This window comes from Leptonychotes weddellii, unplaced genomic scaffold (assembly GCF_054177405.1).
Source record: "Leptonychotes weddellii isolate Sample4059 unplaced genomic scaffold, ASM5417740v2 HiC_scaffold_108, whole genome shotgun sequence".
In the NCBI taxonomy this organism is placed as follows: domain Eukaryota; kingdom Metazoa; phylum Chordata; class Mammalia; order Carnivora; family Phocidae; genus Leptonychotes; species Leptonychotes weddellii.
Genome location: NW_027685120.1, coordinates 1 through 25835, shown reverse-complemented (window position 1 = coordinate 25835; position 25835 = coordinate 1). Strand labels below are relative to the sequence as shown.

The following is a 25835-nucleotide window of genomic DNA, read 5'->3' as shown; positions in this document are numbered from 1 at the left end:
TAGACTGTATGAAAATAAGACAAGGTGGCATCTCCATGCGAGAAGAATTGTTTGCTCAGTCATTTTCACCTCCGTCTAAATTCTTGATTTAGAGTTTCTTGATTTTTGAGATCATGGGATGAGTAACCTTAAGCTATGTATGGTGTTCCTGTAGCTGTGTTTACTATGATGCTTGGCCACTCTAATATACTGATGGTAGGTTTCCAGGTTTTTGACATGGATTAATATTTAATAATACATAATGCTTATAAAAACCATGACCCAAATAGTCGAGTCTCAGAGCAATGTTGAGGTCAAAAGATGATGAGCCCATTGGCCAAAATTAGCTGTTTACTTGCTATAGAGAGGAAATATATGAACTATAACAAAGGTTCTTATTTTCCCTCCTCTTGCTCATCAACTTCCCGCAATATCACACACTTGTTGCTAAACCTCTCCCTTCAGCTTTAGTGGCAGCTCTTGTGGTTAACCTACCCTCCTCCTCTTTCCTCTACACTCTACATTAAAATGCCCAAGATAGTAAAAGATTTTATTTTGAGATAAATTTTATTTTTGACCCAAAGAGGTTGCACAATCATGCAGAGAGTTCCCATGGACCCTTCATTCAGCTTCCCCCATGATAGCATACGTAACCATAGTACCTTGCCCATACCAGGGAATTGATATTGGTATACATTTCTGTTGAATCTGGTACAGACCTTTTCCAGAGTCCACAAACTTTTAAATGCAGATCAAGAGCCTCAGTTTTGTAAGGTAGGACCCATGTTAGAGGGCAAGGAAGAGAATGATACTAAGAGTACCAAACCAGAATCTAGAACAGGTGATTTAGAAGGAAAGAAGAGAGAGATTAGATGTACATGAATAACTTTTACCTCATCAAAATTAAACTGATTTGTTCCTCTTATTTTCACCAAGGGGAAACATGGTGCCTCAGGACCACCTGGCAGCAAAGGAGAAAAGGGTGACGTGGTTGTATCAAGAGTGAAAGGTGAGCCTAGTCAATCACGTAGCTCCCTGCCATTCAATGAATGATACAGGAACCATCCTCTTGCATTCATTTCCCTTGTGACCACAGATCAGTTCTCTAAGAAGATTCAGGATTGTTGAGATTGCTTAAAATATATTCCTTGCCCCTCCCATTTCTTGTGAGAATGTTGAGCCTCAAATCCTCTATCCCTTATTTGAAAACATAAAAAACATATTCGAGTCCTCATTATTGTGAATCTGGGTTTGACACAAGACCACCTTTGACTTGCCTACTGTTTATCCAGGGCATTATAGCATCCTGTATTAATCAAGACTATTTTGGTCAAGACAGAAACCCAGCTCGAAGTCATTTTAGAGAAAAAAAGTAATTTATTGACTCACCCAAACAAAATTTGAAGCAATAGATGTAGGGTTCGCACTGGGACGGCTGGATCCAGGAGATTCTTCCTGCATTTTGCATCTTTCATTACACCATCTGCATTTCTCCCCAAGACTAGCTTTCCTGGGCTGTGGGTATGCTGCCCTTCCTGCCAAAAGCTCCAAGTTGTTACAAAAAGAAAGAGAGCTCTACCTTCTCAGTTCTAGTTTGAAAAAAAAAAAAATCAAGAAGAAGTGGACTAGGCTGGGGGCAGTGCACAACCACAGACTGCCCCCCCCATTCACCACTGCCAGGGGATGGGGCATCATATTTGGTGCCATACAAGCAGGGACAGATGCTGTTGTGACTGGTGCCTCCCCACACAGCCTCCCTGGCAAATAAGAGAGTCAGTGGGTTTGGCAATTGTCATCCTCCTCTCCGACTTTTGCATGGTTGTCTTTGCGTGACTGTAGTCGACTGAGACACTCCGAGGCGTCTCTACCAGCCCACACAGAGGCAAGGTCATTGTTTTTATCTTTGTCCTGTGTTTCCTTCTACTTCACCCACTGCTGAGAAGGCTTGAATATCTTTTGGCCTTTGTTTCCAGGGCAGAAAGGAGAAAGAGGTCTTGATGGGCTCCCAGGATTTCCAGGACAAGAGGGACAACATGGTCAGGATGGACTTCCTGGAAAAAAGGGGGATCCAGGCCCCCCAGTATGTATCATTCTTCTTTGGCTATCGAATTTCCTTTTCTTATTGGCCATGAAGCTTCTGTTTTCCCCTTCTCAATTTAAAACTATAATGCAGTCAAGTGTCAACGTGCTAGAAATCAGAGTTGCCTTCTAGTGACTGCCACGAAAAGATGATTGTTATAAAAGGTGTGACATAATTGCAGATGGTCTGAAGTCCTGAGTAATGGTTTAGTTATAGCAAGACTCCCTGTCCTGTCTTCGGTCTTTGTATCATTCTCATGTTGTGTATCTGTTTCAGGGGCCCTCACATCTACGAAGCCCCCAGTGACCTCAGGCCTGTTCAGTTAACTCTATAGGACGGAGGATAGAACACAGGTCCTGATAATGACCTTCGGTTCTGTCCCCAGATGAAGAGGCACATGAGGGGAGGTCGTAAGCAAGGGAGGGTCAACTAGTGCAAATCCCCTGAATTTTTACATATTGGCTGATGAGAAATTCCACTGACAAGTGATATTTCTGCATTTTTCAAACACGTTTTGGGTGGAGACCATGTGTAGGTAACGCAGGTCATAAGAAAAGACTATGAGACATGATCCAGTGCTAAGGAACTTAAAATATCTTGGGTACATGAGGCATTTTTGATTGCTTGCAATGTCACAAGAACTGAACGAGGTGTTTCGTGCATATCATCAGTCTTCTGAAGAGCAATTCGCTTCCAGATTTTACCATCAGAAATGGAGGCTAAGGGTATGTTACTCTAGGTCACCTACCTATCAAGTAGGCTAAACTAGAGTGAAAACCCCAGTCTGTCTTACACCAACACACGTGCTGCTTCTGTTAGACATGCTCCCTGCCATTGAGAGCATCAGGCCTTCCTTGTCCGTGAGAGTCCTGGAAACTGTTCATTCCTTTGGAGTGAATGAGATGAGCCCCACATGGGGCAGACGCGGTGGCAGCCGGGGCTTGAGAGGCTTCTTCTCCACCAGAGCACAGCTTGCGGGGACCCCATGGGGAACTTGCCAGTTCCAGGAACCACTGCTCGAGGAAGCCCCAACAAGGGCTCCACAAAGATCTTTCTAGTTTTCCAGACCAGGTGCAAGCTTTGCAGTGGGGATTGATTTTACCATAAGCAATGCTGCCTTGTGATGTACTTGACACCCTGCTTTTATGAAGTTGCCTGAGGAACAAAACTAGACGGTTAAGCAAAGGTCAAATTCTTAAGCAGGAGCAGAAAGTGTTTGTCAGCCCTTGGCCTGCAGATGTGGAGGGTGGTAGAGTCTATCCCTGTGTCTCCTCATAAGAATACAGGACAACAATTTCAAATACATAAGAACTTATTTGTTCAATTTGTAAGCCTTCTACCTCCCTCAAATTATGTATTTCTGTATTTCATTATTTTGGTATCAGAGAGTTGTTCTCACATAAAATTTCTCAAGTGTATTTAATATATAACACACACATGGCTTTCTGTATTTGAGGCTCAACCCCCCCACCAGCATATAAGTGTTTGTAAATATTTATGTAAAATATGAATAAGAAGCTGAGTTAATCATTTAAAATTATGTTTGCGATTGAGTCTCCTAGAATTATGAGGTTTTTCTATGTGTTTCTATAGCTTATGACAATGACTGCTTTGAACTCATGGACTAGCAAAGATTGCTAACTGACTCATGATGCAAACATTCCCAGGGGGATCATGAAGACGCATTACCAGGTGATGAAGGGTCTCCTGGACCGCCGGGCCTCCCGGGCAGAGCAGGACCTAGGGGACAACCAGGTCTGGGATTTCCCGGCCCACCAGGAGAGAGAGGGCCACCAGGAGCTCCAGGCCGCCCTGGCGAGAGGGGCCTTGAGGGCTTGAAGGGTCAGAAAGGTAATTTTGAATGTTTTGTGTTACAGAATGGCAAGGGAAATAATGGAAGCTAAAGTGATCCTCTCTCCTGGGCAAAGTTATTATAGCTATGGCTAGAACCGCTAAATAACATTCCTTCTAGCTGCTGTTCAAACCTTGATTGTTGTCTAACAAATAAAAACATTATAGCACAATCAATATTTATTTTTTTTTAATTTTTTTTTTTTTAAGACTTTATTTATTTGCGAGAGAGACAATGAGAGACAGAGAGCATGAGAGGGAGGAGGGTCAGAGGGAGAAGCAGACTCGCCGCCGAGCAGGGAGCCCGATGCGGGACTCGATCCCGGGACTCCAGGATCATGACCTGAGCCGAAGGCAGTCGCTTAACCGACTGAGCCACCCAGGCGCCCACAATCAATATTTAAAACAAATTCTTAAAATACTAAAATGTCTTTGTTGCTGTATTTGTCTGGCATACCAAAATTGCCTTTCATTCATTTCTCAGTACCAACTCGTGCAATCTGTATTAAATTTACATACATATTCAAAATATCTATTTGTTTACAGTCTTTTGAGACAGTGCGGTGTATCTTAATAAAAAACACTAATATTTCATTTTAAAAATACATCATTGTCCTTGAAAACCCATGTGTAAGCCTTCTAGGAAGAAAAACAAAGAAGGGATTTCAAATATATTTGACAGTTATCTGAATTTAAACAGTAAAGTGACTTGCAGTATTAGAGCGGAAAGCTTTTGGAAAGGCTGCAGAAAGATTTATTTAAGATTTTTTTCCTTTGTAATATGTACATATGCCTTGGGCTACATTATTAATTGTGAAGTGTTAGAACTGAGATAGTATCGTTGGTTCTTGCTTTGAAAACATAGGCAATAATTTGGTCCTCAATAAGGCTTAAGGTTATGGTTCTGGACCCATCAGAATCTAACATTATTTTTATTCAGTTGATACATTTTTGATTTGAGAGCATATGAAGCAATACATTATAATCCATTTGTTCTCTTATAAAAGAGAAATATTCCATTTCAAAGGGGGAGGGAACCAAGAGGCCCAAGCTTTGGAGTCTTCCTGTCTTCACCAGCAAAAATGGGGGGATGACAGTGACCACAGTGCAGAGTCATTAACAAAACCAAGAGACGATACATGTGAAGGCCCAGATCCATGGCAGGCCCTCCGGAAATGGCTACTGGCATTAATACCTCACCGAGTGTCCTCATCTACACAGGCCTCCCACCCCCAAACCAGGAGTCCAGTCCTCTGAGCTCACTGTTCGATGTCGCTCCTACATCAGGATTTGCTAGGTCTTCTGATTCCATTGTATTGGGTGTCATTGGGCCTGTCAATACATTATTTTTTTTTCTAGGCTATTAAAACAAACTTCTTGGGATTTTTCTTATTCCCCTTATGTTCATAGCTGTCTGACAGTTGAAGCTCAGATTTCAGGACCCATCTTTTAGAAATTCAGAATAAAGGTAGTTCAGATGATCTGAGAACACTTGGGTGTCTTCTTTTCCCTTGAAATCCACATATACTATATGAAAAAATATCTTGATTGAGTTATCATTGAGATTTACTTTACGTGGGGTTATTGGTTGTGTGAATGCCGCTTTGTTTGTTTGTTTGTTTTCATTCCAGGCGATACAATTTCTTGTAACGTCACTTACCCTGGGAGGCCAGGGCCCCCAGGATTTGATGGGCCTCCAGGTAGGATCAATGAGAAATTGCTGTTTTACACATTCCCCAGAGTAAAGGAACTGGTGACAGATGAACCGATAGTTAATCATCTGGCAACTAGTGAGGATAATTATCATCAGGTTTTGAGGGACCCTGGGAAAACAGCATTTGTGGTAAGTCACACTGGGGCTCAAGTCTACTGGTTTGGACATACTCTAGGTGGGGTTGTTTGATTTATTTTTTAATTTCTATGCAACAAAATTTACCTTGATGTGATCACATATCAGTAGAAATGTCTGCCCTTTGAGAATTTTAAAACTGTACCTTCTTTCTTTTCTTATGCCCCAAGAGTGAAAAATGATAATGTGCTTAGTGATTGTAAGTTTTACTCTATTCTTCTTTCCAAGCCTCGAGGGATGTGAACACTCAAATTTTAACTTGGCGGTTATACCTCCTTTAAAGTTATTTTAGCTGAGAGAACTTCCAGTAAGAAATCACAGAACGTTAAAAAAAAAAATCTCAATTCCTTTTGCAGGTGCTTCTAGCCTATACTTCCTTTGAGGGCAATATAGTAAGGTGCAGGGAAATAGATTTTGGCCTTTATCCTGGTGGTTTCTTAGCAGGCCACACGCTGGCTGCCGTCTCCTTCCTCCTACAAGGAGGAGGTTTGCTCGAATATTTGTGTTGAGACGGAGCATGGGAAGGCACCAAAAGATTCATCGGAGTGGTGATATATGTCTCAAAGGCTTTCAGGGAGAATCCTTTAAAGTATGGCTTCTGAGAAAGTGCTTTAACAAAATCACTCTCTTTGAAACACTTACTTGGAGCACACGATTCATAAAGTGATTATGTAAACCAGGTGAGGCGACATCATTACTTACATAAAGTAGAAATACTCTGAAAATGACAGTGTAGATTCTTTTTAAATCACTTGATTTTGTTCTCATTTGATTTGTGTTTTATTGAGCCTGTGTTTTGTTATTATTATTTAGGACCAAAGGGATTTCCAGGTCCTCGGGGCACTCCGGGGTTGAGGTGTTTGGATGGGCAAAAAGGTCAGCGTGGCAAACCAGGAATATCAGAAATACCTGGTCCACCTGGTAAATAAGTGTTTTTCATTTAAGAATGTGTATATGCCTCCTAAACTCAATGAGCTTAGTAAGCAGACGGCCCAGGGAGCCCTACATAATGCGGGGGGGGATGTTTTTTCTTGAAACCTTAAGCTCTTAGCTATGTTTTGATAACTTTTAGGTGCTGGTAATTTTGTAAATTCTCAGGGCTCCTTCCACCTGAAGCATGAGTTCCAGCCTATTATTGGTCTGTTATTTGATAGAAACTGCTCAGTCCAGACAGACTGTCAGTGAATGAAAGCAATGAGGGAAACATCGTTGGCTTCTAGGAGATACAAAATCACAATGTATTTTCTTACAAAAGGTGGCAAAGCAACATTGCCTAGTAAGTTATTCTTAATTTTAGTTAATACTCTTGTATTTTTAAAAAATGTGTTTTTATCAAAGTAGTAGCCTTCCATTTGTATTGGTTCTATATTTGTACATTTAAAAATTTAAACTATTCTGTTCAATAGGGTTTCGTGGTGACATGGGCGATCCAGGTTTTGGAGGTGGAAAGGGGTCCTCCGTTCTCGGGCCCCCAGGCTCACCTGGTTCTCGTGGAGCAAATGGTCAGAAAGGAGTCATGGGAGACACTGCCTATGGCCAACCAGGTGCCCCAGGCAAGAGAGGTCTTTCAGGAGTGCCAGGGTCAAAAGGACACAGAGGTGACCCGGGACGTCCAGGCTTTTCAGGTATGAGGGCCGCTCTGTCCCTGTGGTCCATAAAGCTGGCTCAGCTCTGGAACAGGTCACTGAAGAGTATTTAGACTATCTAGCCATAGAAATCTAGAATGCAAGATTTCCCCCCTAAGCATCTTCCCTTCTAAATGAGCACTGGTCACATTTCAAGGAACTTGCATCTGTAGCGTTGTCTTTATATTTTATGGGTTGTTTTCAAATTCAGGGCAGCTCACTGTGGCTCAGTCCATTCGGGTTGATTCAGCAGCTACTGGACATCTGTCTGCTTCGGACTCAGGATAGCGTGTGAGCACTGTAAACGCCCAAGGAGCAGGCACCGGGTCACCTGCCCACTGCCAAGGCCAGGTTGAAGGAGGACAGGCTGCAAGAGGGGCAGCTCAGGGGGGCAGAGCAGTGTGCGATGGTGTTCAGGGAAGCTGGCTGTGGGCTGGGCCTGGCAGGCACACTGTGTTATTTGGACAGGTGACAGGATGGAGGCACTTTCATTCCAGCAGGGGCAGCAGGTGAGGAAGGTGGGAGGATGGTCCTGGCACTGACTTACGTCTGTTTCCAAAATCACTAAGGATTCCTCAGGATCCTCAGTACAAGTCTTTAATGTATTTAACAGTAACCCTGGGTAAGGATCCTTAAAATCATCATCTTTGGGGCCCCAGTCTCAGGAATTTTGATTCATTACATCAGAATTGGCTGGGTCCCAGCAGTCCAGCCCCTTGGGTGATGGTGACCAAGAGTGGACCCCAGACCAGACTTTTACAAACACTGTTCTGGTTCTTTTCGAACAGTAGATGGGCCAGTATTTATTAGGGTATCCACAATAGTATCATAGTACAGGGCAAATGGAGGGCAGGGGATTAAGTCACTTTCTCTGTCACCAGGGAGCTTACTTACTCTGTGGTTGGTAAGTCAAAATATTCATATACAAAACCCCAATTAGTTGGAAAGTAACAGGAGAATACATTCTGTGAGTCAATGAAAAATATTTTGACTTAGTAATCCTACTCTCTCACTTATGACAATGTATCTAAGGAAAGTGTTCAGCAGAAAATAAAGGTTATTGTGAAAATACTCTTGTATTATCCACAGTAGATGAACAAATGGGAACAATAAAGAGAGTTAAGTAATACACACACACACACTCAAAGGAATACCATTCAGCTATTTTCAACTAAAATTATTTCAACTAAAATTATAAAGATTATAACAAAATTGAAAACATTTGCAGATTAATATGCGATGTGAAATAATCCAACAATTATGCGCTGTGATTACTACTTAAAAGATGTAAACTTATGAACAGTATATTGAAAACATGGAAAAATAGAATAGATTTTTAGGTTAGGGCATGGGATGATGGGGGGATTGATTTTCTTTCCTGAAAATTATTACTCTGCCTTTCCAATATATAGAAATTTAAGAGTTCAAGGGATGAAACAGCTTACAAAAAGCACATCCATAAACTGCAAACTGGGTGTGTAAGCACTGTGGAGATTTGGTGTAATGTGAGAGGTTAATTAAAATCAAGAAGAACTTCATGGTGTTTAAATTTGCCCAAGCAACTTCTTTGTTGCCTACGTAACCATAACAAGTAACTCTATTAGTAATGCATGGTTTTCCCATTCATTTGGAGCTCACTACCATCCAGGGTAAGAAAATCCTTTGAGAGACTTCACTCGTTTGAGCCCTGAGCTGGATGGAAATGCTTGTTTCTGGTATTGCTATGCATGCCCCTGTTGAGGCAGGCTGACTCCCTAGTTTCATACCAAGAGTGTCAGGAGTGCATTGTATCATTTCAGGGCCAGCTGGCAGGCCGGGATTCCCAGGTCTCAAAGGCCCCAGAGGCAGAGAGGGAAGTGCTGGGTTTCCAGGAATCCCAGGTCCACCTGGTCAGTCCTGCAAAGGAGGCGCCCCAGGGATAGCAGGACCACCGGGAGTCCCCGGGGCTCCAGGCAGGCCAGGTAAGTGTGAGCATGCACCAAGCCCTGTGAAGAGTCTGGGACTTGACCCTACTTCCGGAGGAATGAGCCCACCTGCTGCTCTTTTACGGACCAGCACAACCAAGACCCTGCAGCAGAGATGAAGGACTTTCCTGTTCTAGAATGGCAAGTGGCATGCGCTTCCTGGTGGTTCGGGTCATTTCCCCTTGTCACCCTAGTCTCACGGGGACACCGAAGTGGGGCTTGGAGATGTTGCATTGCATGCACAGTGGGTCCCAGGATCTGCAGGGAGCACGGAGCCTGGGGAGCTGCTGCTTCATAGCCGCAGGCAGGACAGCCTGCTCCTTATGCTGGGGCAGGTGCTATGTCATCCGTGGGCAGCACACACAAGCTTGAGAGCTAGCCCAGTTCTAGCCCATAAAGAGCGGCCAGGACCTTGTATTTTTGGTGCACCCAGCAAGACACGTAGGGGCTCAAGAGACCCAGGAAGAAGTGTGTCTCAACCCAAGGTGCTAGAGGGCTGTTTCCAGTGTGATCTTCATTTCACCATTTGGTTTGTCACCTATTATTTAAATCCTATTGCATTTATCCAAAAGTGGCAGCAAAATGCCCTCTGAATGGATCAAAATGAGATTGGGGCAAACCCTGCCACTACAGCTTTATTTCTAGCACCAGTAAAAAGTAGATGATGTTGCTGTGATTTCTACAGTTCTCTCTGGTGAACAATCTGACCAAGTCTACTTGGCCAGAGCTGCAGGAAACATCTGGAAAGTTTACTTCCATTGGTTTCAAGAGTAAATACAAATAATATTTTTGTTCTTCACCCTTCCCCATTTTCCATTTTTAAAATGCTCTTTATAGTATTCGTGTATCTCTACTGGGAAATATTTATTCAAGTAATCTGCCTTTCCTTTTATAGCAGCCAGAAAAAGACGTTCTGAGACTGATGGAGAATTGCCACTGTGGTTTAGCTGATAAACATTGTTTGTTTCATAGGAACGAATACACAATTTAAGCTATCGGGAACTTTTTTTCCTGCCCGTGTGTGAAGCCAGTGTTCGGTCTTTACATGTTGTTGTCCTTGTGTTTTTTCTCAGGTGCCCCAGGTTGGAAAGGACAGAGAGGGGATATGGGGCCTCCTGGTCCATCTGGAATGAAGGGCCTCCCAGGAGTTCCAGGACGGCCAGGGGCACATGGTCCCTTAGGACTCCCAGGTGTCCCAGGCCCTTCAGGGGATGATGGACTGCCTGGTCTTCCAGGCCCAAAGGGTGGGTAGCACTTTTCCATTATTTACCCCTATTTTATAAACTTGAAATCCACTGCCAAGTGAAGACTATTACATATGATCATACTATTGAATTACTGTTATTTCAGCCTGATATTGTCCTTCTCTTAGTGACAGCTCCCTTATTCTTATCCCCTATATTTTTATTTCCAGTGGCAGAATGTTTTGGCATATGTAAATGGGAAAAGGTGGGTAGGGAGATTAAGCCCACAGAACCCACAACACACTAGGTAGAGCAGATCAGGTGTTGGGTCAGGGCTAATGTACTTCCACATCGGATGAGCCCCCACTCGCCAGCCCCACGTCCCCCCCGCCACATCTTAAAGCGTCATGAGATCAGGACTTAGAAACATAAAGGCTCCCACTTCAGCCCTATGGGGTGGAAAGCTGAGTAGGTGAGCACAGCCAATACATGTGGTGGGGCTGAGAGTGGTCGTTCACCTTCGGTACAAACGGAGGTCCGAGGGAGGGCAAATCTCCATGCCGACGACAAGGAACGCAAACCTAGGAAGCATGCTAGCCTTTAAAATGTCTTTCTACAAATTCATGTTCTCATTTCATCAGGATCCCAGGGGCTGCCTGGCTTCCCCGGTTTTCCGGGGCAAAGAGGAAAGCCTGGCCCCGAAGGACGTGCTGGCCGTAAGGGGGACCCGGGAGAAGACGGTCGGCCTGGCTTCCTCGGAGACCGTGGGGTGAAAGGTGCCAAAGGTAAATGCACTTGACAGCACGATGATGCCACATTGGTGGTTTTGGTATTTGATCAGGACGTATAGAGATGGTCTTTGAAAAATAAATGGGACTATCCTGCAGCTTGGATTCCTCTTCCTTTTGGATTGCTGGTGTTTGTTTTAGAATCTTAAACCAAATTCATTTTCCAACCTTTCAGTCTTATTGCATATAACTGATAAATGAATTGCTCTATTAATAGAAAAAATAACAAGTGCTTTGATATATGGCTATTGGGTTGAAAAGAACCTTCTCACCAGTTGGGAAGGGGGTGAGGCCCCAGTCTCTGTTTCAATCTTTTCTTTCTTTTTTTTTTTGTAAAAAAAAAAATACTTTTTTTTGGTAAAGAGCCAGATAGTAAATATTACAGGCCCCTGTGGTCCCTGTTGAAACCACTCAGCTCAGCTTCTGCAGCATGGAAGCAGCCAGACATTGCATGGAAACATGCTAATATAACTTACGTTCCAATCGAATTTTCTTCATGGACACTGAAATTTGAGCTTCATTTATTTCACATGTCACAAAATGTTATTTATTCCCATTTTGAGTTCTATCCCCTAATAATTTAAAAATGTAAAAACCATAGCTCACGGATTATACGTAAACTGGTCACAGGTGGGATTTGGCTCTCAGGTTGTAATTTGCTGACCTCTGAAATAGAGTAAGTCCACTTTCATCTGAGCCATGAGTTACGCCTCCCCAGCTTCCTTTAAAGGAAGAGTTTTCAGGGCACCCTGGTGGCTCAGTCGGTTAAGTGTCCGACTCTTGATTTTGGCTTAGGTCATGATCTCGGGGTCCTGAGACCCAGCCCTGTGTCAGCCTCCAGGTTCAGTGAGGGGTAAGGGGGTCCTGTTTGAGATTCTCTCCCTCTCCCTCTGCCCCTCTCTGCCTGCTCATGCTCTCTCTCTCTCTCTAAAATAAATAATAAATCTTTAAAAAAATGAAAGTTTTCAAATAAATAAAATCTTAAAAAAATAGTTGTCCTTACTATTAAAAAATAAAAATTTCTAGATTACTGGTGTAAATGTTCTGTGTCCATCCCTGTTACATATTTACTTTTACCACTTAGCTAGGAGGCCATAGTGAGTGAAGGTAAAATCTCATTTCCAGTTTTGAGAATGAATGCTTGACAATTTGAGAAACAAGTTTTTTGTCCTTAAAGCCCTTTGGGTAAATAGCCTCCTATATAATTTAAATTACTTTTACTTCTTAGTGGATTGATTCTACTCTTATTTTTGTTTTACTAGCCTGTAAATTTTTTTATAAAAGAATCAAGGGATCAGAGTCACTCTTAGCTAGCTTAGATTAAGTGATGTTTGCTATGCTATTATGGTCTCCAAAATAAAACAAATTTAAGAAACTGATATTACACTGTATGTTAACTAACTGGAATTTAAATAAAAACTTTTTAAAACAATGCCCTGATTGGTGTTTGCTCCCGTGGTAGAAATACACCCACCGTGGCTGATTTAAAGCTGCCAGCACTTTAATAACTGGTTTACAAAATTCTTGGCTTGTTAGCAATTGGCTCTCACCATGCTGGTATGAGCCCACTTGAGCACACTTCTTTCTACAACTGGACAATGTTTATGAAAATCAGGTAGAAATACTGTATATTCGTCCTATCTTTCAGAATTCTCTATGTGGAGAAACAAGTTGAAATAAGTGTTCTTTTAATGTAAGGAAAATAATAGAGGGTGGCTAGGAAGGGAAAGGCAGGGAACTGTAAAATATGAGATGGGCAGTTCACGTTTTACTGGATGAAGAGACATATTTCGGGGCGCCTGGGTGGCTCAGTTGGTTAAGCGACTGCCTTCGGCTCAGGTCATGATCTCGGGGTCCTGGGATCGAGCCCCACATTGGGCTCCCTGCTCAGCGGGAGGCCTGCTTCTCCCTCTCCCACTCCCCCTGCTTGTGTTCCTGCTCTCGCTGTCTCTGTCTCTGTCAAATAAATAAATAAAATCTTAAAAAAAAAAAAAAAAGAGACATATTTCAGATTTGGAACTTTTCAAGCTTATCTGTTTTCACCTAAGACTCGGAGACCCATTTGGCTGAATTTAGCAAGTATCCACTGATCACTGCCTGTACCCCAGACCCTGTTGCTGGACACACTGGGAGGGGGATGTAAAAAGGTGCGGCCCTTCCTTTGGGAAATCCATTGTGATATTGTGCAAGCTATAAACATAAATATGGTTTAGGAAATGAAATGTGGATTTGCAAACTGGACCTGAAGTGTCATAACAGAAAAATCACGTGTGTGGTGCTTCTGTTTGTTCTTCTCTTTCATAATTAATATCTGAAGGGGAGAGAGGACCCCCAGGAGATGAAGGAGAGATGGCTATCATTTCCCAAAAGGGGAAAACTGGGGAACCCGGACCTCCAGGAGATGGTGGATTCCCAGGAGAAGAAGGTAGGTAAAAGCTCATTCTTTTTAACTGTATCAAATGAGTTGGCCTTTCTAGATCATTCAAAGAAGCATGCATAAGGGGCAGCTTTCCTAATAATGCTGAGATTGGAGAAGGTCACTTTTTTAATTTAATTTAATTTTTTTTTAAGATTTTATTTATTTATTTGACAGAGAGAGACACAGCGAGAGAGGGAACACAAGCAGGGGGAGTGGGAGAGGGAGAAGCAGGCTTCCCGCGGAGCAGGGAGCCCGATGTAGGGCTCGATCCCAGGACCCTGGGATCATGACCTGAGCTGAAGGCAGATGCTTAACAACTGAGCCACCCAGGCACCCCAAGGTCACTTTTTTTAGATACAAATATACACGGATTAACCTCATGTTGCATTTTTCTTTGGCTTTTCCATGCCAGAACTTAGTTAAAGTTCATACGTATGTATAGGTCTGGGTATTCCAAACTAGGATCAGTCCTAAGATTGTACATCTAATACCAGTTCCAGCTTCCCAGTACCCCCAGTTGTGGTGACTGGTATTAAAACGAGTAACACAGTGATGACTGTCCAGGTCATTTTGACCCATGCTTCTCCATCTTCAGCATGCCCACGAACCCCTGGGGCTCTTGTGGAAATGCAGATTCTGGATTGGCACATCTGGGGCAGGCCCCACTCTTCCTTTCTAACAAGCACCTCAATGCCTGTGCTCCCCAGAAACAGCATATGGCAAGGATTTTGGCCACCACATTTGTATTCTCCTGCCCCCCAAGTTCAGGTTTAGTCTGCGTGAGGCCCGGGCTCTTGTCTTGGCTCTCTCCTTAACTAGTTGTTAGGGGGCGACTGTTTTTTAACTGAGCTAGGTAAGTTCTTCATTTGTGAGATGAGTGTGTGACAAAGCAGATGGATGACCCTGCAGGCTCATTCCTCCCTTGGAGTCCCTTCATTCCTCCCTGAGTCAATTCACGGGCGCTTCTTTCCCAGTGAGGTCACTGAAGCCCAAAACCATCACGATGGGGCTTAGGGCAGGAACCAGGACTCCCCAAAACCTTGGGCTTCATCTCCTAAATAGAGGACCCAAACTCTCAGCCTCACTACTGCTCCACCCAGGATTTCCTTGAAGAGGTTTGTCACACTTGTAACCCCACCAGGTGATAAAGGCGATCCTGGGATGCAGGGGAGGAAAGGAGAGCCGGGAAGACATGGAGCACCCGGATTTCACAGAGGGGAGCCTGGTAGAACTGGGCAGCCAGGGCTTCCCGGCTCCCCAGGCCCCCCAGGCTCCCCTGGGCCAAGAGGGATTATTGGTTTTCCGGGATTTCCAGGTGACCAGGTAAGTGGCTTTGGTTGGGGAGGACAGAAATAATACAACCCTTTTGCTCTCGGATGCCCATAGGAGTCATAATTTGCCAGTGTACATCATTGCTCTTTGACTGGCTTTTAGAATGTAAGCGAAAAGAATGGAAGCTTCTGGAAGGCCATGATGTGACTATAATTTCTAAGCAGGGCTCATGCCTGTTTTCCCATGACAGATGACAGAGTCACTTACTCCACGTACTACCCTACCCCCCCCCCCAAGCCTAGTTTAAACAGCTCCACAGAAACTTTCCTCGTGACTACTGGTTTATCAGAATAAAGAATCCTCTGAAAAATAACCCAAATTCCAGTGTCTAAACCTTCCTATCTGGTTGCAGATATCACAGATTTTGCTGTAAATACATTTGGTCTTCAAAACCATGAGTAAAATACCCCACTGAGAAGCCAGGAGGTACAATATGTGTCATAGACTACATCACAACTTCTAGAAGATGGATATAATTTGCTACCCATCTTTTGGAATCAAATAGATTTTTCAAGTTTTTGGTAAAAAAAAAAAAAGTCTTCTAACAATATTTTATTTGGTATTAATTTGCTCAATCAAATCTTAAAATTCAAATTATGTGATACATTTACTGTTTTGTAATCATGCTACCTGTTGGTACCTCTAATTCTGGAGTTTTAGTCACTTTTAAAAAGCTAGACACATGTATTAGTATGCTGCAATGCACTTCTGATTTTCTTTACCACTGCAAATATATGGAAATGGGTTATGGAAGATTATAACTGGATAATGTTATGAATTTGTCATTTGTATTTGAAACCAAATTAAAGTCTTTTGTTACATTGTCAGGGTGAGCCAGGTTCTCCAGGGTCCCCCGGACGTTCAGGAATTGATGGAATGAGAGGACCTAAAGGTATGCTTTGGACATACAGCAGCCATCCACCAAGTTCATGTTTGTAATATTGTGAGCATGCACATTTGGTATGAAAATTAAAGTATATCCAACAAACTGCAACATCAAAGGGCTTCTTTTTTACTTTTTATTTTTTAAGTTTTTATTTAAATTCCAGTTAGTTAACATACAGAGTAATATTAGCTTCAGGTGTATAATATAGTGATTCAACACTTCCATACATCACCCGGTGCTCGTCACAAGTGCCCTCCTTCATCCCCATCACCTTTTTCACCCATCCTCCCACCCACCTCCCTTCTGGTAACCAGCAGTTTGTTTTCTATAGGTAAGACGCTGTTTCTTGGTTTGCCCCCCTTCTCTCTCTTTTTCCCCTTTGCTCATTTGTTTCTTAAATTCCACATATAAGTGAAATCACATGGTGTTTGTCTTTCTCTGACTGACTTATTTCACTTGGCATAATATCCTCTAGCTCCATCCATGTCGTTGCAAATGGCAAGATTTCATTCTTTTTATGGCTGAATAATATTCCATTGTATATATATATACCACATCTTCTTTATCCATTCATGAAATACTAGATGCTTGGACTGTTTCCATAGTTTGGTTATTGTAGATAATGCTGCTATAAACATCGGGTTGCATGTATCCCTTTGAATTAGTAGTGTATTTTGGAGGTAAATACCTAGTAGTGTGATTGCTGGATCATAGGGTAGTTCTATTTTTAACTTTTTGAGGAACCTCCGTACTGTTTTCCAGAGTGGCTGCACCAGTTTGCATTCCCACCAAGAGTGTAAGAGGGTTCCCCTTTCTCCACATCCCCGCCAACATCTGTCATTTCCTGACTTGTTCATTTTAGCCATTCTGACAGGTGCGAAGTGATATCTCATTGTAGTTTTGATTTGCATTTCCCTGATGATGAGTGTTGTTGAGCATCTTTTCATGTATCTGTTGGCTGCCTGGATGTCTTCTTTGGAAAAATGTCTGTTCTTGTCTTCTTCCCATTTTTATAAATTGGATTATTCGTTTTGGGGGGCATTGTAAGGGTTTTGATATATTTTGGATTCTAATGAATTATTCATTATGGGGGTTTTGTAAGTTCTTGATATATTTTGGGTACTAACCAAGGGGTTCTTCTTAGACTCTGTTAGACAGTCAAACACTCAGGACCCAAATCATCCACATTTGTCATTCAGATCCGAGGTTAGCAGGTAGAGAACAGCATGCTTGCGAGCACAGAGGTCTTTCTCCTCAGTGGGGGTCCTTGAGCAGTCTGTGTGGTGACTGAAGCTCCCTAAGTGGCAGCTCAAGTACAAGGAGACCAGATCCACATTGTGGGCAGCGTCTACCTTGGCTTGGAAGCCTCCTGCCCCATAGGAGATAATGTCTCTTCTAAAGACTCTGTAGATAGGGCTTTTAGGTTCCCAGTGACAAGAGTCACAGGACACAGAGAAGGCCAGAGCCATGACTTCCCTCCAGGTGTTAATACATCACTTAAGAATTTCTGGGCCACATTTAATTTTCAGTTGGGTTATTTTTACCGTAAGCCAAGGGTCAGCAAGTGTGTTTTTTCAAGGGGTCAGATCACAGATATTTTCAGCTCTGTGGGCTCTGTTGCAGCTACTCAACTGTGCATGAAAGCAGCCAGACAATATGCAAACAAGGGGTGTGGCTGTGTTTCATTAAAAAGTTATTTACAGAAAGCTACAGGTTAGATTTGGCTTCATAGTCTTGGTTTAACTTGTGCCAGAAACAATGCTGCCTCATAACACAGCTGACATTCTACCTTAATCAGATTTGTAGGGAAACAGAAACACAAAGTTACCTGCGGATAAAAATATTCTTAGAGGTTTCATTTAACTTTTATTCAGACAAACAAGCAAACAAAAATCAGGATATCTTAAATTGTGATGTTTATTTAAACTTTTTTTTTTTAAAGATTTTATTTATTTATTTGACAGAGAGAGACACAGTGAGAGAGGGAACACAAGCAGGGAGAGTGGGAGAGGGAGAAGCAGGCTCCCCACTGAGCAGGGAGCCCGATGTGGGGCTGGATCCCAGGACCCTGGGATCATGACCTGAGCCGAAGGCAGACGCTTAACCACTGAGCCACCCAGGAGGAGCCCCTTATGTAAACTCTTTAACATTGTTACTGTCCTTGTATACCAGTGGGTTAATATTTTTCTTTAAATCTATTTAAATATGATTCACTGTTTTAACCTTAGCTTTAACCTCACTATCTGTGAATTCACAGGTTTGATGAGCAGTTATATTTTACTTTATACAGATGAAAATGAATAACTTTAAAATATAAAGGAGTAGGGGCACCTGGTTGGCTCAGTCAGAATAGCATGCGACTCTTGATCTCACGGTTGTAAGTTTAAGCCCCATGTTATGGGTGTAGAGATTACTTAAAAATAAAATCTTTAAATAAAAATACAATGAGCTATAAAAGAGTAATTAATGAACCACCTAAAAATCTCCTCCCTTACCACAAAATGCTTTGCATTTTGAGAGACACTCCATAAGTAATAGGATAACTGCTATAAGAAAAAATGAACTGTGCAACTTATTTTTTCAGAAGGAATAATCTATATATTTTCCTCAGAAATAGTTACAAGTAGGGAAGTTCTCATATTTGAGTTGACATTTTATAGCTTCATGGTTTAAAACTCAGTCCTCTTCTAATTCCCTATGCATTTATTATAGTCCCTTTGCCTCTCTCAAAGTACAAACCTACCTCTTCTTATGTTCTTCATTCTTGTATCTGGCCATGTTTGCAAGGAACTGAAATGCACTCGTGGTCCCTGGAGTAAAAGGGGTCTCATGAAGCCCACCATAAAGCTAATGAAACCCAGCCCTTAGGCAACCCATGGTTTCTCTCTTGAGACCGTTCTGCTTTTCTTTATGGGCTGGCTTTTACTTACCTGCCAACTGGCTTCATCACCAGTATCCTTTCTGGATCTTTCTGGATATGTCTGGATTGCAAACATGCTCTGCATCGAAGCATCATGCTAATGACATCGTGATGATCCTTTTGGTCGCTGCCTCAATAACCAATGACCTCAAACTCTTGCTTTTTATCCCAACTTCTCAAGGAAAGACTTGCTGACCCGAGATGGACCAGATTTCTATCCCTCAAAGCCACAACTATGAGCAGGGTCAGGTGGAAGAGAAACTTCCCCAAATGTGGGTGGGACCCCTTTGAAAGGGGTGTGGGTAGGAAGATATTATAAATCAAACCTAATTGACTCTTACTCTCTCTTATAACCCCATCTGTTGTCTTGCCCGTCCCTGCCACACCATTCTGAGACCTCCGTTTATAACTGGCCCCCAGCTAGAAGCCCTGTGTCGGGAGGAGCACAGCCCCAGTGTGGCACAGCCCTGTGGTACTGTGGGAACCATTGCCTGCCATGGCCTGCGAATGTGTGGTCTCTTGTGAAGTCATCAATAAAGTGTGCCTTTTAATTTTGTTTTTACAAGGACACTGAGTTGAACTTCCTTGCAGAGAGCTTAAAATGTGATTACAGCCGCTAAAACAGGGGCAATTTCTGCTTTTTGTTTCTAAAACACCATATAAGAATATAGTCAATCAGTACCAAATAATTTGTTAAATAGATACCTAAATTTGAAACTATTTTTGGGAACTTAAAAACTCAAACTTATTAAGATCTGTAGTTTCTTATGATTGTTATGAACTATAAAAATGGGGTGTGTGTGTGTTTAGATCACATCTTGCCTCTATGTTTCCATTTGTTTTTATATAGGAAAAAAAGCATTTTTTCAAAAACTCTTCTGTAATATTTGAAGATAAATTATAAAGACAAATATGACAGTTATTAAGTCATGTGTATGAAACAAAATTAAATTATCTTAAATAATGTTATGTGCATTTTATCACTTACAGGAGACAAAGGTGACCCTGCAAGTCAGTTTGGCTCACCTGGTCCAAAGGGTGAACCAGGTAGCCTTGGATGTCCAGGTATAGCCACATGTTTTTCTTATTAAAACAAAAAAGAATAGGGGCGACTGGATGGCTCAGTCAGTTGAGCGTCTGCGTCTTGGTCTCACCCAGGTCTTGAGCTCAGGGTCATGAATTTGGGCTCCATGTTGGGCTCCGCATTGGGCATGGAGCCTACTTAAAAAGCAAGCAAACAAAACAAAACAGAATAAATTTAGTTTGAAAAATAGAGCAATTACTTTATACTCCTAGCTGGCAATACTTCCATCGGTATTTTCTTCCCCCCTTTACACACTAAGGTACATCCCGAAGGATTATGTATAAATGCTGCCACCACATCCGTGGCCCAGAAGGACATCAGGATTATATCCCAGGGATTCTCAGGCTTTTTCCACCATGGCTCACATGACCTATGATGTTGACATAACAATCCACTCCCCTTGGCATGCCCAGATTTTGACATGGTCAGAAATGGTTACGGCAAGCAACCAAAAGCTGAACTATTTCACAATCTCTAGAATTATAAATGATACATTGGCAGTAACCATTCACACTGACCACAGCCTCAGGTTGTCATTCCTGCCCTTTCTTTCCTACTCAGAAAATCATATGTGAATGCCAGTGAGGAGTGCCATTGTTGAGCTATCATTGAATATCTCGTTTACTAAATATCTAATTTACTAAAAACCAAACCAAAAAAAAAAAAAAGTAAAATTTCACCACCAACAATGAATCTAAATTGTTCAAAACGGTACTTTATCAGTGATGATTGACATGTAATCCCTCAGAACGGATTATGATGTACCTGTGATCTTTTGCCTTCCGCTCAAGGCTGTGGCTGGGCTACAGTACATGACCCATCGTTGATGAAATATACATGCCTTTTAGCTTAGTAATTTTACTTGTAAGAATTTATCTGAAGTCAATTATCAGACAAATGTATAAAGATACATGCACAGGAATATTCATTGCATGGAAAGAACAAATGCCATCCACAAATGATAGGTTAAGGAAGTATGCACGATCTCATTCAGCTGGTAGTGGATAGGTTTCGATGCGTCCCTTGTAAGTTAAAATATCTCCTATTAATAGTTTTGTGCATTTTTTAAATTTATGTATTTGAGAGAGAGAGGGAGAGTGGGAGGAGGGGCAGAGGGAGAGGGAGAGAGAGAGAATCTCAGGCAGACTGCCCACTGGGCTTGGAGCCCGACTCGGGGCTGGATCCCAGGACCCTGAGATCATGACCTGAGCTGAAATCAAGAGTCAGCCACCCAACTGACTGAGCCACCCAGGTGCCCATCGTTTTGTGCATTATCTTAAAATTGTCTTCGACATTAGTCATGTTTCATTACATACAACAGAAAGAATATATGAGCAGAAGTATTACCTGAAATTTTTGTTTTTATGCCATAAGATTGCTAAAATAGAAGTCCAACAGAAAAACAAGCTATTACAATGGCAAGAACTTTCCCACTCTCTTTCATATTGGTCTTTTCCCTCTGACATGGTCAAATAGATGTAGATAATATAGTATTTTAACCAAAGTGTGCAGCTGAAGTGTACATTTGGAGGGGAAAATAGTTTTGAGCTTAACATTATGGGGGTTCATAATAAGTACCAGAGTGAGAAAGAAGCCTTAAGAAGGGAAACCAGTGGTTCAAAGTCGGTCTCCATTATTACTGTCCGTGTGGTCTTGGGCAGGTTGCTTATCATCTTTGAGCTCAGTTTCCTCACCTGTAAACTGGCCCCATGCATAATTATAGGATTGTTCTGAGGATCAAATAAGATTCCTTGAAAGCAGGGGGTAAACTGAAAATTCCACCTTTACTGATATTTTTATGTAAACCATTAAGACAGTAAGATTTTATAAGCTGAAACTAGTCCAAAATGGAAGCCTTGGTATTACCTAGTATTTTAAGTGAAAAATTATAAATCTGAGTTATTTTACATTTAGGCTAACTTTTTCAAGAAAATTTGCCTTAGCCTAATTTCCCTGGTGCCCTGCAGTTATCACCATTTAATCTGTTCCCTTTCTCATATGCCATAGCTTTAGCTTAAAATTTCCAAATTACATCATATGTTATTCACCAGCACAGAGTTTACCTAAATACACAAGTTCCATTGACTGGGAAAAGCTGGGTTGATTGAATTTGAATGAGCCCAACGAGAAGGCATAGAGCTGCTGCCTGTCTCAGGGGATTTTAAATGATTGTACTGGGTTTAGTTCTACCCCCCCATCACCCCATTCAATTCAGCGAGAAAATTCGGCACAGATTAACTCAGAAGCTCTGTTCTTAACACAGGTGCAACTGGGGAGGCAAGCCTCAGTCTTTCCATTTGGAAATGAGAATAACACTGTTGTACCTTTACTGCAGGAATGTTTTCAGGATAAATAAAATAACACACAGTGAGGCTCATAGATCTTAAAGCTGATCAGGGACCAGGTATAGACTAACACAGGCTTGTTTCATGTGTGTTCTAATAAATAATGACTGTGCCTCCCACCACGGGTTTGTAACTCCAGAGGCATATATTTTATTTGCAGATTCAACTGGCTAATTTCAGTATGGACTATTGGGTTATCCTGTAAATCTGAATTGTATCAAAGTAATACATTGTAAATAAACAGGGGGAAATAGTCATCTTCTGTAGTAATCAAAGAAATGTAACTAAAGGAAGTCTGAGTTATTTTCTTCTTACTGAATTAGCAGGAAAACAAACCAACAAACTCACAAGTCCCCAGTGAGCGCAGGGCAGGCACTTACAGTTGCTGTAACCAGTTACACGCAGTGGTGTGCCTTCGGGCAGCACTTACCCAAACCACCTGGCCACCTCTGTCGAGAACAGAATGGTCTATTCTGAAAGACTAAACAGCAGCTGAACTGTTCTCGTCAGCAAGTCTCTGTCCTGAGATAGAGACTGCAGTAGATTGTTTCCTTTAACTTAAGGGACGTAGCCAGCAGACGCAATATGTGTTTCTGGAATGAGAGTCAGTGTGGAGAAACCAGCTGTGAAGGACATTAAGGGCCCAAGTGGGGGAACTCAAGTATGGAATGAGTATGGGATGATATTAACAATTGGTATTAATTTTCTTGGCTGCGATGATGTTATTTTGGCCATGTAGAAAAATGGTTTTTTCAGGCATACCTCCTGAAGTATTTAGGGATGGAATTCCATGATGCCTGTGATTTACTTTAAAATACTTCAGCAGCTTAAAATGCATAAAAATGAACCAAAATATAACCTAGAAATTCTATGCCTAGGAATTTTTCCTAAGGAAATAATTTGAGAAAAATGGATTAAAAATATATAAAGATCATTATGCATAACAGCAAAGAGAAATAACTTGAATGGCTAATAGTAAGAGAAAATTAGGTTAATTAATTTAATTAAGATTAACCCAATAAGCTATCAGCTGGTCATTTCAAAACAACAATTAGAGGGGTGCCTGGGTGGCTCAGTTGGTTAAACATTTGACTCTTGATCTCAGCTCAGGTCTTGGTCTCAGGGTTGTGAATTCAAGCCCTGTGTTGGACTCCACGCTGGGCATGGAGCCTACTTTAATAATAAGAAGAAGAAGATGAAGGAGGAGGAGGAGAAGAAGAAGAAGAAAATAATAGCAAATTTGGAAAATTACTTATAATATGATGCTAATTTAAAAAATCAGAATATAAACTTGTGGGTCTTATTTGCACATTGTTATACACATGAGAAGTTGTATTAAGGTGGTAGGATTAAAGGTGTTTTGTATTCTTCCTTAGTGTTATCTTTTCAACAAGTAAACAAGTACTACTAGAAAATAATGTCAGGTGCTGAAGTTGGAGGTTTTTTTTTGTTTGTTTTATTTATTTATTTATTTATTTTTTAAAGATTTTATTTATTTATTTGAGAGAGAGAGTGAGAGAGAGAAAGAGCACAAGAGGGGGGAGCGGGAGAGGGAGAAGCAGACTCCCCGCCGAGCAGGGAGCCCGATGCGGGACTCGATCCCGGGACCCCAGGATCACGACCTGAGCCGAAGGCAGTCGCTCAACCAACTGAGCCACCCAGGCGCCCAAGTTGGAGGTTTTATAGATGCCCCACCTCAAAGACCAATCCACAATTACTCAGATGTTTGATTTTTCTTTCTTTAGGACATCCCGGAGCACCCGGGGAGCAGGGCTTGCCCGGTGTTCAAGGGCCCACAGGATCACCAGGAAGTCCAGGACTACCTGGTACCTCCGGACCACCAGGGTGTCCAGGTATTTTGAAAGGAGCCTGGAAATTTCCAGAGCACTCATCTATCTTCTAGGTTATCAGAAAGAGCCAACCTTCGCTTAGACTCTGCCACTTCCCAGATCTGTGACTTTGGACAAGTCACTCACACTTACTGTTCCTCACCCATAGGGTGGAGCTAGTCCAATCCCAGTGGGTTGGTCTGGGAGTAAACCAAGACAACACCTGTTAAGAGCCTAGCAAGGTGCCAGGCGCAAAGTGAGGGGCTGACAGATAAAAGCTCCTTTCCATCCCTCCTTAATCCCCCTGCGACTCAGATGCTGGTTTTCTTTTCTCCTTTAGACTTAAGACACATATCACATTGACAGCACAACATGTTAATGGCTCCTCGTCTTGCCGATTCAGAATATAGTGAAAGTTTAAAATTATAAATGGCAGCGGTAATCATTCCAAAGTGATTTGCTGCGTCTGAGGTTAAGTGTGCTTTTCTCTCTAGAGTTAGGAGGTCTAGGGGAAAAAAGTGATGACAATGTTCCCAATTACCCATCTGTTAAGAGCACAGATGACCTTCCCCATTAAGGTAACTCGTATCTCATGTGGGTGTCTGCAGAACCTCCCTCTCTCATCCTCAGGTAATCAAGGGGTGCCTGGGCTGCAGGGACCTCCAGGAGAAACAGGGGATCCTGGGCCAAGAGGCATGATGGGAGATCCAGGGGCATCAGGTCTTCCAGGAATAAAAGGTGAGTGGAAAGGAAACCCCACCCATGAGGGCAAATCAACAGCGCCTTTCTTGCGCTGCATGTCACCTCTGTTGGTCATGGCTCCTTACTCTTTCCCACATGCCCATCAACTCCTTCCTCTTCTTTCTCAATCAGAGCTTCAGGCAGCTCATCTAGGCTCTCCACTTGCCTTCTACCAAAATATGGTGCTGCCTTTGTTGAGAGCATTTCCCCCAGTGTTTTCCATAATGTTCAGGCCTCTTCACTTACTGTCTCCTTGGATAGTTAAGCTCCTATTATGTTCCAAATTGTGTGTTAGACACTAGGTGTACAATTCTGAAGAGAATAGACCTTGTTCTTGCCTTCAGGGATCTCACAGTGTAGTCGTGGAGACGTATTAAAAACATACGTGTAAATAAATCTACATTTACCAATTGTGATAAGTGGAAGGAAAAGAATAAAAATGCTATGGAGAAAGAGTTACCAATATTCTTTATCTTTGTTAGATTAAAAAAACATTTTTTCCTGGTTGAATTTTTGGTCTTTATGGGTAATAGTAAACTGGTTATAAGTTTGGTTACAATAATACCATATATCCTATCGTACATCATATTTATTTGTTGTTAACAAAGCTTCATGCCCCTCCATTCCTCCATAGTCCTTACTCCTCTTCAGTCCGTTTTTTCCCATTTTAGAAAAAAAAAATGTTTTTCCTGGGTACTTTGTATATACTTCTGGCGTGGCACCTATGTCCTACACATTTGTATGTTTAGAGGTCTTTCTCACCAAGTAGAATATGATTTTTGTATCCTTGGCACCCAGTGGATACCCAGTAAATCTCCTGGATGGTTATTGTAAGTATTTTTAAGTTTGTGAATAAATTAATAGAGGACTGGACAAGTAGAAGAATGGACAACTGAGCTAATAGCTATGAAGTTGAGGGTCTTCACTTGAATAAGCAGACGAAGGGTCAAGCCTTACTT

The 25835-nt window shown here is 42.0% G+C and overlaps 1 protein-coding gene across 1 annotated transcript; it reads left to right on the top strand.

Moving 5' to 3' along the window:
* The first annotated feature begins 135 nt into the window (after positions 1-135).
* LOC145718099 (uncharacterized) lies at positions 136-25753 on the top strand. The gene is made up of 16 exons (XM_081809543.1): positions 136-195; positions 916-988; positions 1953-2059; positions 3727-3910; positions 5542-5610; positions 6573-6680; positions 7166-7384; positions 9184-9345; positions 10422-10592; positions 11174-11317; positions 13638-13745; positions 14881-15062; positions 15900-15963; positions 19868-19942; positions 24052-24159; positions 24766-25753. Exons 1-16 carry the CDS (start codon positions 136-138, stop codon positions 25176-25178), a joined length of 2247 nt encoding a protein of 748 aa, XP_081665669.1. The 3' UTR covers positions 25179-25753.
* The last annotated feature ends 82 nt before the right edge of the window (positions 25754-25835 follow it).